The following is a 15342-nucleotide window of genomic DNA, read 5'->3' on the forward strand; positions in this document are numbered from 1 at the left end:
ATGGAAAGTGGAAGCTCTTCCCTTAAGGTCAGAGACAACACAAGGATGCCCATTCAACCACTTCTTTTCAACCTAGTGCTACAAATACTAACCAGAGAATTAGGCAAGAGAAAGAAAGAGAAGGGAAAAAGTAGAAAAGGAAAAAGTAAAGTTGCCTCTACCAGCTGACAATATTATCTTATAAAGCCCTAAAGACTCTACCACAGATTACATCAAATTCAAAAGCTTCTGCACTGCAAAGTAAGCAATCAATAGAATAAAGAAAAAACCAGCCAGCGCCGCGACTCACTAGGCTAATCCTCCGCCTTGTGGCACCAGCACACCGGGTTCTAGTCCCGGTTGGGGTGCCGGATTCTTTCCCGGTTGCCCCTCTTCCAGGCCAGCTCTCTGCTGTTGCCCGGAGTGCAGTGGAGGATGGCCCAAGTCCTTGGGCCCTGCACCCCATGGGAGACCAGGATAAGTACCTGGCTCCTGCCATCGGATCAGCGCAGTGCGCCGGCCGCAGCGCACCGGCCGCGGCGGCCATTGGAGGGTGAACCAACGGCAAAAGGAAGACCTTTCTCTCTGTCTCTCTGACTGTCCACTCTGCCTGTCCAAAAAAAAGAAAAAAAGAAAAAGAAAAAACCTACGGAGTGGGAGGCAATGTTTATAAACTATACACCTGATAAGGGATAATATCCAAAATGTATAAGGGGTTTAAGCAACTCAATAGCAAGAAAAGAAATAGCCCCACTCAAGAAACATTCCTTGTCCTAGTTTGTTTTGTGTTGCTATAACAAAATGTCTGAGGCTGGATAACTTATATGGAAAACGGGTTCATTTAGCTCATAGTTTTGGAGGTGCAAGCATCTGTTCAGCTCTGGTGAGGGTCTTCTGGCTGTGTCACAGCATGGTGGATGCTATCAGGGTAGCAATGCCTGTCACAGCAAGACGGGAGATGAGAGAACAAGCCAAAGCAGCCAGGCTCACTCTACAGCAACTCATTTTTATGGGAACTAACTCACTCTGCAAAACCAGCATTAATCCTCTGAGGGTGCTGCCTTTGACAAGTTCTGCCTCTTAAATGTGCCACCACCTCCACACAGCCACGTGGAGGACAAAGCTCTGGAGAGACCCAAGCACATGAACCTTCAGAGGACACCTTCAAACCCTACCCACACCACCACAGACCTGAAGAAACATCTCTCAAAACAAGACATACAAATGACCCACAAGGGTATGGGAAAATAATCGATATCAGTCAGCATCAGAGAAACACAAATCAAATCTCAATGAGATGTTAGGGTGGATCTCAGGAGAAAGGAAAAGAGATAACAAACATTGGTGAAGATGTAAGGGAAAAGGAAGACCTTACACCTGTTGGTGGGAACGCAAATTAGTGCACTTTTCATCGAAAATACTATGGAGTTCCCTCAGAAAAGTCAAAACAGAATTACCCTATGATTGAGCAATCCCACTTCTGGACATATATATCCAGAGGAAATAAAATCAGTATCACAAAGAGACATCATATTTATCACAGCACAGATATAAAATCAATCAATCAAAGTGTCCATCAATGGATGAATGGAGAAAGAAAATGTACACACACACACACTAGAATAGTATTCTGTCATAAAATGGTGAATATGGGCGCCGGCTCGAGACTTGGCTGCTCCACATCCGATCCAGCTCTCTGCTGTGGCCTGGGAAAGCAGTGGAAGATGGCCCAAGTCCTTGGGCCCCTGCACCTACATGGGAGACATGGAAGAAGCTCCTGGATCCTGGCTTCAGATTGGCTCAACTCCGGCTGTTGCAGCCAATTGAGGAGTGAACCAATGGATGAAAGACCTCTCTCTCGCTCGCTCTGCCTCTCCTTCTCTCCCTGTGTAACTCTGACTTTCAAATAAATAAATAAATCTTTAAAAACATAATAATAAAGGCCGGCGCCGCGACTCACTAGGCTAATCCTCTGCCTTGCGGCGCCGGCACACCGGGTTCTAGTCCCGGTTGGGGCGCCGGATTCTGTCCCGGTTGCCCCTCTTCCAGGCCAGCTCTCTGCTGTGGCCAGGGAGTGCAGTGGAGGATGGCCCAGGTGCTTGGGCCCTGCACCCCATGGGAGACCAGGAAAAGCACCTGGCTCCTGGCTCCTGCCATCAGATCAGCGCGGCGCGCCGGCTGCAGCGCGCCAGCCGCGGCGGCCATTGGAGGGTGAACCAACAGCAAAGGAAGACCTTTCTCTCTGTCTCTCTCTCTCACTGTCCACTCTGCCTGTCCAAAAAAAAAAAAAAAAAGATCTTCCATTCGCTGGTTCACTCCTCAAATGGCTGGGAGCCAGGAGCTTCATCCACGTCTCCCAGGTGGGTGGCAGGGGCCTAAGCGCTTGGGCCATCATTAGCTGCTTTCCCAGATACATCAGCAGGGAACTGAATCAGAAGCAGAGCAGCAAGACTGGAACTGGTGCTCCAACATGGGATAGTGGTACAACCACTGCGTCACACCACCCCTCTCCCAGATGATGGACTTTTTTTTTTATAACTGCTGTGCTGTAGTCATTCTCTCTTTTTTTTTTTTTTTTTTTTTTTGGACAGGCAGAGTTAGACAGTGAGAGAGAGAGAGAGAAAGGGTCTTCCTTCCATTGGTTCACCCCCCAAATGGCCACAACAGCCAGAGCTGCACCAATCCAAAGCCAGGAGCCAGGTGCTTCTCCTGGTCTCCCATGTGGGTGCAGGGCCCAAGCACCTGGGCCATCCTCCACTGCACTCCCGGGCCACAGCAGAGGGCTGGCCTGGAAGAGGGGCAACCGGGACAGAATCCGGCGCCCCGACCGGGACTAGAACCCGGTGTGCCGGCGCCGCTAGGCGGAGGATTAGCCTAGTGAGCCGCGGCGCCGGCCAATAACTCTGCCTTTCAAAGACTGCCTTTCAAACAAATAATATTTTTAATAAAAAATAAATTAAAAAAATAAAAGAAAAATGTGAGACTAAAGAAGGAAGAGCAGAGAGCTGGCCACAGTGGGGGAGGACGTGGCACAGCAGAGGTGTGTCCAAACAGAGGTCCCTCCAGACAGTGGACTCCTCAACCCCAGCACAAAATAGCCATCTCATGAGAGCAGACCAGGACCCAGCGGGGTGACCCACCACCAGGAGGGGCTGCCTCATTTGCAAGACCTAAGTGCAAATGAGCATCCCGCTCCTTTGTTCAGCAATAGAGTAGAATTTCCACGTGGCCACAGCAGAGCACTGCAGCCAGCCCAGGCCCCTTCTGCGAGAGGCCCAGAAAGCTTGCAGGGCTGTAACTACGAACAGTCTTTGGCTCCCTGGGATGTGGGACTTTCAGTGCTAAACTGGATGAGATCTGGTGAGGTAGGACTCTCGGTCACCCTCCCCAGGGCAGATTCAGAAGAAATGAATGCCCACATCGCAACACCTCCAGCTTGCCATTTACCATCTCTGGGCCTCAATCTACACATCTGTAAAGTGGGCTGATAGTGCCCCACCCCCACAGCATGCACCTCCTATCACTGTAGAAAAGATTGACTTAGAAGTAGGATTCTTGGAGGCTTCTCTGAAGCAGGTGTTATTGGTTTTGGAGGTTCTGAAGAAGTAGTGGAGAAGCAGTCCGTGGGAATGCGGAGTTGGAAGAGAACAGAGCAGCAAGGAGCCCATCGTCACGACACAGGCAGTGACCAGGTCTTACCTGGCTGTGGGAAGAGCTGATGCTGAATCCCGGGACTCCATGAAACAGGTAGACAGCGCCCCGGTTCTCCTGCTCCCCTGGGGCCCCGATGGCCACATCTGCCAGCTTGTCCCCATTCACGTCCCCCAGCACGGTCAGAGCCGCCCCGAAGCGGCCCCAGGGGTGGCCCTGCTCCCCAGAGAGAACACGCTCACACTGCCACCGAGCCCGCTGCTGAAGAAAATCAGCGTCAAGACTGCACCCAGGCAACCCCTCCGCCCCACACCCAGCCCCACCCAGCCCTGGGTCCGTCAGCCACTCACCCCCCGGGGCAAGGGGCACACGGACACCTGGCCCCCTCGCGTCTGCTCATAGTAATGGGGGGCCCCGATGAGGACCAGGTCGGTGCTGCCGTCTCTGTCCACGTCCACGGAGCAGAGGGAGCTCCCGAAGTAGGAGCCGATCTGCAAGAGAGAGAGATCAAGGTCCCACACTTTTCAGCTCTAAAACAGCCGGGAGCTTCCTGAGAAGGCAGCGCAGCACACCTGGGAAAGCCTGCTGGAGCGGGTCTGATTTTCCACATGGTTCATGATAAACACTCGTTCACTGTGCTGCCAGCCAGAGGAGCAGGGAGCATGGCAGTGAGTGAGGATTCACCCCAAAGGGTCTTCCAAAAGGGCATTACTGGGGCAGAGAGGAAACCACAGAAACGCCTAGAAAAGCGAACAGGATATCCTTTGCATACGTCAGACACCTTGAGGGAGGGTAAGAAGGCAAGGCTGGCATCTGAGCAACAAGGAACCAAGTGGTTTGGGTTAAAAATAACTTGCTGGGGCCAGCACTGTGGCATAGCGGGTGAAGCCGCCACCTGCAGTGCCAGCATCCCATATGGGCACCAGTTTGAGTCCTGGCTGCTCCACTTCCAATCCAGCTCTCTGCTATGGCCTGGGAAAGTAGTGGAAGGTGACCCAACCCAGGTCCTTGGGCCTCTGCACCCATGTGGGAGACCCAGAAGAAGCTCCTGGCTCCTGGCTTTGGATCGGCACAGCTCCGGCCATTGCGGTCATCTGGGGAGTGAACCAGCGGATGGAAGACCTCTCTCTCTCTCTCTCTCTCTCTCTCTCTCTCTCTCTCTCTCTCTCCCTTTGCCTCTCCTTCTCTCTGTGTGTAACTTTTTCAAATAAATAAATCTTTAAAATAATAATAACTGTTGCTGTGGCACAGAGGATAAAGCTTCTGTCTGCCATGCTGGCATCCCACATGGCTGCTAGTTCACCTCCGGGCTGCTCCACTTCCAATCCAGCTCCCTGCTGATGCACCTGGGAAAGCAGCAGAGGACAGCTCAAGTGCTTGGGGAGAAGTCCTCCTCCCTGGGAGACCTGGAAGGAGCTCCTGGCTCCTGGTTTCCAGCCATTGTGGCCATTTGGTGAGTGAACCAGCAGATGGAAGACCTTTCTCTCTCTCTGTTTGTCTGTAACTTGACCTCTCAAAGAAATAAATAATTTTTAAAAAAGAAAGACATGAGATGGACATTTGACCTAGTGGTTAGGACACTGCTTGGGCAGCCCCGGTTCCAATTTCAGCTTCCTGCTAATGTACACCCTCAAGTAGCTGGGACTCTGCCACCCACGTGGGAAGCTTGGATTGAGTTCCTGGCTCCTTGCTTCAGCCTGGTGCAGCTCTGAATGTTGTGGGCATTTGGGGAGTGAACCAGTAAATGAGAAGGCTATCTCTCTCATCTTTCTATCTCTCTGCCTTTCAAATAAATAAATATTTTTTAAAAAAGGAAATAATAGCTACCTACCAGGAAAAAGATTTTTTAAATACACTCAATGTCATAGTATTCAGCCATTTAATCACCCATTCATTCAAGCATTCATGCATTCAAGAAACAAGGGCTTTGCTCTTTGCTGAGCACCAGGCTGTTGGTAGAGACCCCACGCCTTGCCAGGGTTGTTGGTGCAGCGGGGTGGGGGAGGAAGAGTAGTAAACAGATAAACAGGAAGATGCAGATAGCAGTTTCAAACCGGGCAAGTTCTAGGAAGGAGAAGTACAGAAGAAATCACACCAAGAGTCACTGATTTGATTGTTGCTTTCAGTCCTTGTTTATATGCCTATAGAACTGTGGTCTTCCTACTTTTTACTTCTTTAATCTCGTGGTTAGTGGTGCATATGAGATTAAAGAGTGGATTGAAATTATGTTTTTTCAAAAAAAATAAAGGAAAAAAAAGGACAGAAGGAAGGAAGGGGATTGAGGGAGGGAGAGAGGATGGAAGGGAAGTATGGTTATCTTAGAATTGTATCTAGGAAATTTATGAAATCTGTTCTCTTTATATGAATCAAAATTTTAAAAAAGCAGCAGAAAATTTTAAATTTGAAGCAAACAAAAGAAAAGAGAAGAAAGAAATGGGGAAGTGACTGAGAGGGCAGAGCAAGTTCCTGCAGAAATAAATACCCACAGCTCACTTCCAACACTAAGCTGAGATAAATAAAATACCTTTAAAACATACGCTTAGGGGGCCGGCACTGTGGCGTAGTGGGTGAAGCCACCACCTGCAGTGCAGGCATCCCATATGGGCGCCAATTCAAGTCCCAGTTGTTCACTTCTGATCCAGCTCTCTGCTATGGCCTGGGAAAGCAGTAGAAGATGGCCCAAGTCCTTGGGCCCCTGCACCTGCGTGGGGGACCTAGAAGAAGCTCCTGGCTCCTGGCTTTGGATCGGCGCAGCTCTGGCCGTTGCGGCCATCTGGGGAGTGAACCAGTGGATGGAGGACCTCGCTCTCTGTGCCTCTCCTTCTCTCTGTGTGTAACCCTGACTTTCAAATAAATAATTAAATCTTTTATTAAAAAAACAGCTGGAAGAGAGGATTTTGTATGTTCCTAACACAAAGAAATGATAAGGACATTCTAATTACCCTAATCTGATCATTACACATTGTATATATGCATAATGTACACAATTATCACACATCAATTTTTTCAAAACTTACAAGTAAAAAAATAACACCAGTTCTCATAAGAATTTTTTCAAAAGCTACCATAGTACTGGCATAAGAAACAGATGCATCAGTCCATGGGACAGAATAGAACGCCCAGAAATTAACCCATGCATTTAGGGTCATGGGAACTGTGCCAGAAGAGCCAAGAACGCACAATGGAGAAGACAGTCTCTCCAACAAATAATGTTGAGAAAACTGAATATCCACATGCAGGAGAATGACAACGACCCTTTTCTCACACCGTGTATTAAAAGTCAGCTCGGGGCCGGCACTGTGGTGCTGTGGCGCCCTGGCCTGAAGCACTGGCATTCCACACGGGCACCGGTTCTAGTCCCAGCTGCTCCTCCTCCGATCCAGCTCTTTGCTACGGCCTGGGAAAGCAGTAGAGGATGGTCCAACTCCTTGGGCCTCCGCACCCATGTGGGAGACCCACAGGAAGCTCCTGGCTCCTGGCTTCGGATCGGCGCAGCTCTGGCTATTGCAGCCAACTGGGGAGTGAACCATCAGATGAAGCCCTCTCTCTCTCTCTCTCTCTCTCTCTCTCTCTCTCTCTCTCTGCCTCTCCTCTCTCTGTGTAACTCTGACTTTCAAATAAATAAATCTTTAAAAAAAAAGTCAGCTCAAGGGGCTGGTGCTGTGGCATAGCAGGTAAACCCGCTGCATGCAGTGCCAGCATCCCATATGGGCGCCGGTTCAAGTCCCGGCTCTCTACTTCTGGTCCAGCTCTCTGCTATGACCTGGGAAAGCAGTAGAAGATGACCTGTACCCACGTGAGCCCTGTACCCACGTGAGAGACCCAGAAGAAGCTCCTGGCTCCTGGCTCCAGATCCGTGCAGCTCTGGCCGTTGCAGCCAATTAGGGAGTGAACTGGCGGATGGAAGACCTCTCTCTCTCTCTCTCTCTCTCTCTCTCTCTCTTTCTCTTTCTCTCTCCGTGTAACTCTGACTTTAGAGTAAAAATAAAAATAAATCTTTTTTTAAAAAGCTCAAAAATGGGCTAAGGACTGAAGCTGTGAAAATGCAGGAGGAAAACACAATGGGAAAGTTTCTTGACATTGATCCGGACAGTCATTGTTTTGGATCTGACCCGAAAGCACAGGTGACAAATGTAAAACAGCCAAATATGACCCTATCCAAGTCTACAATCCACACAGCAAAGGAAATAGTTGACAGGATAAAGACGGGAGCAAACCTGTGCAATGGGACAAGAGCTTGCAAGCCCTTCATCTGGTAAAGGGTTAATATCCAAATGTATAAGGAATGCAAGGAAACAAGCAACCCACTTTGAAATGGCTGTTAGGGGCAGTCATGTGACTTAGCAGTTGAATAAAACACGAGTTAGGTTGCCTGTGGCCCACATCAGGGTCTCTATTTGACACCTGGCTCCAGTTTCTGATTCCAGCTTCCTGCTAAGCACATTCTGGGAGGCAGAAGATGAGCAGATAGGATGAGTAGGTTCTGTATAAATTTATCATAAAATACAGTGGTCTTAGTTAACACGTGTTGGAGAACTACAGGGTACATTTGAAAAGTTCTCACTATAAAAATGATGAGTATGCAAGGTGATAGATATATTAATACTTGATTTGATCTTCTCACAATGTATACATACTCATATGCCAAACTTTGCACATTGTACATTTTATACTATAAATATACACTCTTGCTATTTGTATAGACTACCTGATGGGGAGGGAGGGAAGAAAATTTGTTAAAAATAAAACCAGGGGGGCCAGCACTGTGACTAAGCCACCGCCTGTAGCGCCAGCACCCCATATGGGAGCCAGTTCATGTCCCAGCTGCTCCTCTTCCAATCCAGCTCTCTGCTGTAGCCTAGGAAATCAGTGGAAGATGGTTCAAGTGCTTGGGCCCTTGTGCCCACGTGGGAGACTGGAGGTAGCTCCTGGCTCCTAGCTTCAGTCTGCCCCATTCCTAACCTTTGGGGCCATTTGGGGAGTGAACTGTGAGGTGGAAATTCTCTTTTTGTCTGTCTCTGTCTCTCTCTTTCTCTCTCTGTAACTATGCCTTTCAAATAAATAAAAATAAATATTTCAAAAAAATCAATGTGGAAAACATGTCCTTTAAAAATACTTAATGGTATCTCTGCGAGTGAGATCCCAGTGGAAAGAATAGGTCATCAAAGAAGGAGGTACCTTTCTCTGAAGGGAGGAGAGAACTTCCACTCTGACTACGACCTTGTCTAAATAAGATCAGAGTCAGCGAACTCAAAAGGACTCCATAGCCTTGGCAACTCATGACAAGAACCTAGAGTGATTACTGATGCCATAAACAAGAGTGTCAATTTGTAAAGTCAACAACAGGAGTCACTGTGCACTTACTCCTCATGTAGGATCTCTGTCCTAAATGTGCTGTACATTGTGATTTAATGCTATAACTAGTACTCAAACAGAATTTTTCAATTTGTGCTTCTATGTGGGTGCAAACTGTTGAAATCTTTACTTAATATATACTAAATTGATCTTCTGTATATAAAGAGAATTGAAAATAAATCTTTATGTGAATGGAATGGGAGAGGGAGCGGGAGAGGGGAGGGTTGCGGGTGGGAGGGAAGTTATGGGGGGGAGAAAATCCATTGTAATCCATAAGCTGTACTTCAGAAATTTATATTCATTAAATAAAAGTTAAAAATAATAAAAATACTTAATGGTGTTTATCTGAATTATTTTCAAAACTTTTACATAATTACTTTCTTTGAACTTAGATATAAACTGTAAAATCATCTTGTCAGTTCTACAAAAGATACCCTCAGGATTTTTGTTGCATTGACCACAGGCCAACTTGGAATTTTCAATCCATGACCACAGTCTGTCTCTCCATTTATTTATGTCTTAGGTTTCTCTCATTAGTGTTTTGTAGTTTTCAGCATACAGATATGGTACACATTTTGTTAGATTTTCATGGTCTTTGGTTCTATCATAAATGGTACCTTTTTAAAATTTAAATTTCCACTTGTTCAACGACACTACACAGACAACTGATTTTTATATGTTGATCTTATATGCTGAGAACTTATTGAAATAATGTAACATAGTAGCCATTTCTATGGATTCTTTGGAATTTTCCATGCAATCATGTCATTGGCAAATAGAGATAGTTTTATTTCTTCCTTTCCATGCCATATGCTTTTTTTTTTTTTTACTTTTTCTTGACTTATTGCACTGGCTAGATCTTCCGATACAATATTGAGTTGCAGTATTAAGAGTGGATATTCTTGGGGCCGGTGCTGTGGTGTAGAAGGTTAAAGCCCTGACCAGCAGCACCAGCATCCCATATGGGCACCGGTTCGAGTCCTGGACGTTCCAATTCTGATCCATCTCCCTGCTAGTGTGCTTGGGAAAGCAGCGGAGGATGAACCAGGGCCCCCGCTCCTGCCTGGGAGACCTGGAAGAAGCTCCTGACTCAGCTCCAGCCGTTGTGGCCATCTGGGGAGTGAACCAGCAGATAGAGGACCTCTCTCTCTGTCTCTACCTCTCTAACTCTTTCAAATAAATAAACCTTAAAAAAAAGAATGGATATTCTGCCTGGTTCTAACTTCAGGAGGGAAGCATTGTCTCCCTTTTCAACATGATGTCAGCCATAAATTTTATGCCACGAGTCTTCTTCAGGTTGAGGAAGTTCTCCATGGATTCCAGCTCACAGAGAGCTTTTCATCATGAAAAGGTGTGATATTTTGTCAACTTTTTTTCTGTATTAATTAAGATGAGTATGTGTTTTGCTTCTCTAATCTGCTGTTATGATTAGTTCCATTGCTGTATATCAAAATCACTTTTCTATTTGTGATAGTCCTGGAAGGCAGGACTGGAGTCCCTGTCACCCACTTGGGAGACCCAGATGGAGTTCTGGGCTCCTGGCCCAGCCCTGGCTGTTGTGGGTATTTGGTTTTTATATTCACAAGATTGTGCAATCATCAGCACCAATCTCAGAAACACGACCATCTCCCCTAGAAACTCTCTGTGAGGGGTGCACACTGTGGTGTAGCAGGTAAAGCTGCTGCCTGCAATGCCGGCATCCCATAGGGGCGCCGGTTCAAGTCCTGGCTGCTCCACTTCTGATCCAGCTCTCTGCAATGGCCTGGGAAAACAGTAGAAGATGGCCCAAGTCCTTGGGCCCGTGCACCCGCGTGGGAAGACCCAAAGGAAGCTCCTGGCTCCTGGCTTCAGATCAGCGCAGCTGTGGCCACTACAGCCAATTTGGGAGTGAACCAGCAGATGGAAAACCTCTCTCTCTCTCTCTCTCTCTCTCTTTATCTCCTCTCTCTCTCTCCTCTTTCCTCTCTCCTCTCTCCTCTCTCCTCTCTCCTCTCTCCTCTCTCCTCTCTCTGTGTAACTCTGACTTTCAAATAAATAAATAAGACTAAAAAAAGTCCACTGTTCAGTTGAGTTCCTCATTAAAAAGAGAGAGAGAAAGTAAAGTCTCTGTGAGCAGTCGCTGGCAACTCCCACCCCACCCCACCCTGGGCCACCCAAGTCTGTTTTCTTGCTCTGTGGATCTGGAGGTTGCCCCTGGAAAAGGCGAGTCCTCCACCTCTGTTCTCCTTTTCTCCAGTCATTCTGACTACCCTGCGCCCGGCATTTCCATAGGAACCTCAGCATGTGCTTCCCTGCATACCTGGACAAAGCCAACGCACTCTCCTTCCCACTGCTGTCCCCCCACCCCAAGCACCCACACTCTGAACCTTGGACAAAGCCAACGCGCTCTCCTTCCCACTGCTGTCCCCCCACCCCAAGCACCCACACTCTGAACCTTGGACAAAGCCAATGCGCTCTCCTTCCCACTGCTGTCCCCTCACCCCAAGCACCCACACTCTGAACCTTGGACAAAGCCAACGCGCTCTCCTTCCCACTGCTGTCCCCCCACCCCAAGCACCCACACTCTGAACCCTGTCCCATTATCTCCCTTCTCTCTGGCCCTTTTCCTCCTCCTACATCTGCTCTTCACTTCTCTGGTCCTCGCACTTCAGGCCTTGGCTTATCTGTCACTTCCTCCAGGAAGCTTCCCTAAGGCCCTGTGTGGGTGCCCTCTCATTCGTTCTAACTCCCAGCTGTAGTATTTGTCACCCTTGATGGTAACTTGCATGTACCTGAATGCATGTGTAGTGAGGGTGATAAGCCAGCCTGGCTCCTGCAATCCTGAACAATGCACACAAAGCAGAAAAGTAGCATCGTATCCGCACTTGACTTTCAGAATTCCCAACACATTCCTCTCGCCCCGTGCCCTATATATGTGCCAGGCACAGATGCCATCAATGACCCACAGGTGTTAGTGAAGCACAAGGAAAGACCACATGAAGAATTTGACTATTGGCAAGGAGTGGAGACAAGCTGTTTGGGTATGAGGCTTCAACCACACACAACACATTCATTGCAGGTCAAAGAGAATCATGGATAAAAATTAAATGGATACTCACGGAACTATAGGCACAACACCAAAAAGGCAGGCCCATTTTGAGAATTTGCTAGAATGATTTCACTAGGTATTTTTGCCTTCCCTCCCAGCTCCCACTTAAAGTGCAACCACAATGCTTTTGCAGGAATGATGTTCAAGATGTTGACCTACCAGGGCTATACAGGTTCTGAGCAGACGGGGGGCTGGGGCAGGTCCTGGGGATTCTAGATCATGAGGAAGCCCAAAGAACACCACGGGGAGCAGTCAGAGTGCATGAGTGCAGATGGGCATCTCAGGGAAGCAGCCACAGGTCAACAGATAGGGAACTATTCCAATATGTCCACAATCAGCATGGTTGAGTGGTTGTGTACTGGTTGACTACCAGCTCTGGGTACACAGACTCACAGGGAGCTCTGGACAGCCAAGCATTGCTGTCTATTGTTGTTAGACAAGCCAAGGACACAACCATCTCGAATGCAAAGCTGATCCCATGATCTTTCAACTTCAACCCACAGAAGGCTCCTCTCCAAAACTCTGGCAATGCCCATCCTGGAATCTCTCAGCCTCCAGGGCGCCTCTGTCCATGGAGTCCTGCTCCACACCCTCTGCACATACCTGGCTGCCTTTGATTTCACCGTTGACCTCCCAGACGCGAGCGCTCTGTCTGAACATCACCACCAGGCCGATGTGCTGATAGCGAGGAGCCCCGAGAACTATGCTCTTCACCCGGTTCCGCAAGATGACTGCAGAGGCGTAACCTGAAGATGGCGGTCTCATAGGCAAAGTGCTCTGCCCTGCAGACCCCAGCCCCCTCTCCACCATGCAGGCCCAACCCTTTGAGCAGAAGCAATGAGACATTCCCATGTTTGGTGGGTCTCAGGAACTGAGCCCTACACCATATTCCTCTTGGAGAAGATAATGAAAATGAAATCTTTGAAATCTATCCCAAAGGCCTATGAAAGATCCAACACCATCAGCAATAGTTGAGTTGGGCCACATCCTGACCCCAAAAGTAACCCATGCCTCCCCTCCCCCAGCCCCCACCCCCACTTACCCAAGTAAGCATCGTTCATGTCTGAATCCACCCTCGTGGTGTTGATGAAGGTGACGGCACTCTTGGATGTGTGCAAAAAAGCTCCACCAGCCCAATCAAAGCTCCCCACAGAGCCCAGTAGGGGGCCACTCTAGGGAAAGGGGTACAACAGGACTGAGAAGAAAGGAAGAGGGGACCAGGACTGCCCATCGGAGAGGCACTTGCCAACAACAGCCCATCACAGAGAAGAGCCCCAAACCCTTGCACCTCTTCGCTGCCTTCTTCCTGCCCCACACCCCACTCACCCCTGGCCCGGATTTCACGGCAGGAGCTTACAGAAGTGATGGCAGCGCTGAACCCTTCCTGAGACATCTCGTGCTCAAAAGAGCTGGTACTTCCTGACTGAGTACCTGGAGGGTGGGACACACACATCAAAGCGAGCAGGGAGGCCCTGAACAAGAGCTGGAGACGCAAGGACTGGGGCGTCCAGGCAAAAGAGGGCTTAGGCAGGCTCTGTGTTGAACAGGAAAGCACGCACGCCCCTCTTAAAGGGATGGTGGCACTTGTCCCTCTTAAAGGGTATGGACACAATTCAGTGCAAAGGGGAGATACCACAGTGAACCAAACAGACAAATGCTGGCAACATACTCAAACTGTTGGGAGACACCTGACTCCCCTGCACTCCAACTTATCAGCCTGAAGCCAAGACTGGCAAAGTCACAGATAAAAAGTCTACATTTTTTAATTTCAAAGAAATTGATCCATTGAGTCCAGGACGCCTGGGAGAGTTGATGTCGAGAGTCAGGGTAACAAGAATAAATAGGGTCTTGTTTCTGGAATAAAAATGCTCTGATTGGGGGAGGGGAGGGTACCATCTCTGGAACGGTTCTAGAAGGGGGGGGGGGGGAGGCAGCTCACCCTCGATTGCAAAGATCTTTTCCTGAAGCTGATTCCGAATGGTGTTCAGGGCTTCGAAGTTGTTCACCCGGAACACGTGCTCACGAGACGGCTTGGACGCAATGGTATTGAGCTCTTGGCGGCTTTGCTCACTGTTGAAGGCGTCTCCCACCTGTGCTCAGGAACAGACGCCACATCAGACACGGCATGGGGAGCAGCAGTGTCACCTAGCAAAGAGAACTTCCTGGGGAAAGACTCTGGGATGTTACTCAAGGGAGGGGATGCACCACTGGGGAAAGAGCTGTCAGGAGTGGCTGGGCAGGTTACTGCACAGGGTCACATGGGAGCTAAAACCCAGCCTGCGACCCATTCTCTGTGCCAAGCCTCCTAGGGTAGGACCAACCCATCCTAGAGAAGAGAAGTCTTTTTCTTTAAATTCTAGATTTCCTCCTTGCCAAGCCACGCACCCATGATGACAGTGTTTTATGTCACAAAAGTGCTTTGGTAGTTTGATCACACTGATGACCTTAACTCTACCTCTTCCTATATCCAAGACCCTTCCCCAGAGCCTTGCCGTGCCCTTCATCGACTCAGCTCAGCCACAGGTCTTGTTGTAGCCCAGGGATGTTAACAAGCACAATGCAGACAGCCCATTTCCACTTGTTCTCTTGTTCCTCTGCCTGTGCCTTGCCTAAGCCCAGGCTAGCCCATCGGAAAAGGAGAAATCGCGGGAGTAGAAGGGCCAGCTGGCACAGCTGGTCCAGCCAAGGGCCACTATCCAGCTGGAGACCCTCAGAAATGGAGAGAGATCCGCAGAGCTCAGAGCCCAGCTGCAGCCAGAAAGAATGCCCAGCTGACTGCAGACTTACTCACTGTTTTAAGGCACTGCTCTTTGGGATAGAGTGTTCCCTAGCAAACGGTGACGACAAGTAACTTCTGTGAGCACGCATGGCTTACAAGTTACCCAAACTGCACCTTGATCCCACTGCTGTTTGCAAACTGAAGGGAGGACTTATCAAAGTCCCGATCCACACAGAGCACCAGGCACGCGGCCACATCTCCTACCCCAACGACGTAGCGAATGACGCCCTCCCTTTCTGCCCTCGGGATGACATCCTCATACTCCAAGGTGTCGCCGAACTTCTCTCCATCCGTGATCACCACGAGGACCTTCCGGGCGTTCGCCCTGGCCCCGCTACTGCTATGAAACAGCTCTGTCCTGTGCGGGGAAGAGGAGACACATGGCCAAGCCGAGCAGGCAGAGATGCCGTGAAGGTTTGGGAAGAGACGCCAGCAGCGTCACAGAGCCCGGAGGGGTCCTCTCTCCCCTGAGACCTCACCCTGCATGTGA

The 15342-nt window shown here is 49.1% G+C and overlaps 1 protein-coding gene across 4 annotated transcripts in view; it reads right to left on the minus strand.

Moving 5' to 3' along the window:
* The window catches only part of LOC100351865 (integrin alpha-M), a 50696-nt gene that overhangs the window by 17930 nt on the left and 17424 nt on the right, over window positions 1-15342 (minus strand). For 2 of the 4 annotated variants that reach the window (XR_016225854.1, XM_002721749.6), the window contains exons 8-14: window positions 15057-15210; window positions 14013-14163; window positions 13431-13504; window positions 13116-13245; window positions 12677-12819; window positions 3981-4121; window positions 3679-3891 (exon numbers count right to left, since the gene is read on the minus strand). Coding sequence is in view for 3 of the 4 variants with exons in the window: in XM_002721749.6 (XP_002721795.1) it covers window positions 3679-3891; window positions 3981-4121; window positions 12677-12819; window positions 13116-13245; window positions 13431-13504; window positions 14013-14163; window positions 15057-15210 (1006 nt within the window). In the remaining variant the exon portion in view is untranslated. Of the gene's footprint in view, window positions 1-3678; window positions 3892-3980; window positions 4122-4202; window positions 4354-12676; window positions 12820-13115; window positions 13246-13430; window positions 13505-14012; window positions 14164-15056; window positions 15211-15342 lie in introns of those variants that run through there. The other 2 variants (XM_008248697.5, XM_089321145.1) reach the window with 2 other exon arrangements.

This window comes from Oryctolagus cuniculus, chromosome 19 (genome assembly GCF_051225735.1).
Source record: "Oryctolagus cuniculus isolate XC-2025 breed Fujian yellow rabbit chromosome 19, ASM5122573v1, whole genome shotgun sequence".
NCBI classification, from domain to species: Eukaryota; Metazoa; Chordata; class Mammalia; order Lagomorpha; family Leporidae; genus Oryctolagus; species Oryctolagus cuniculus.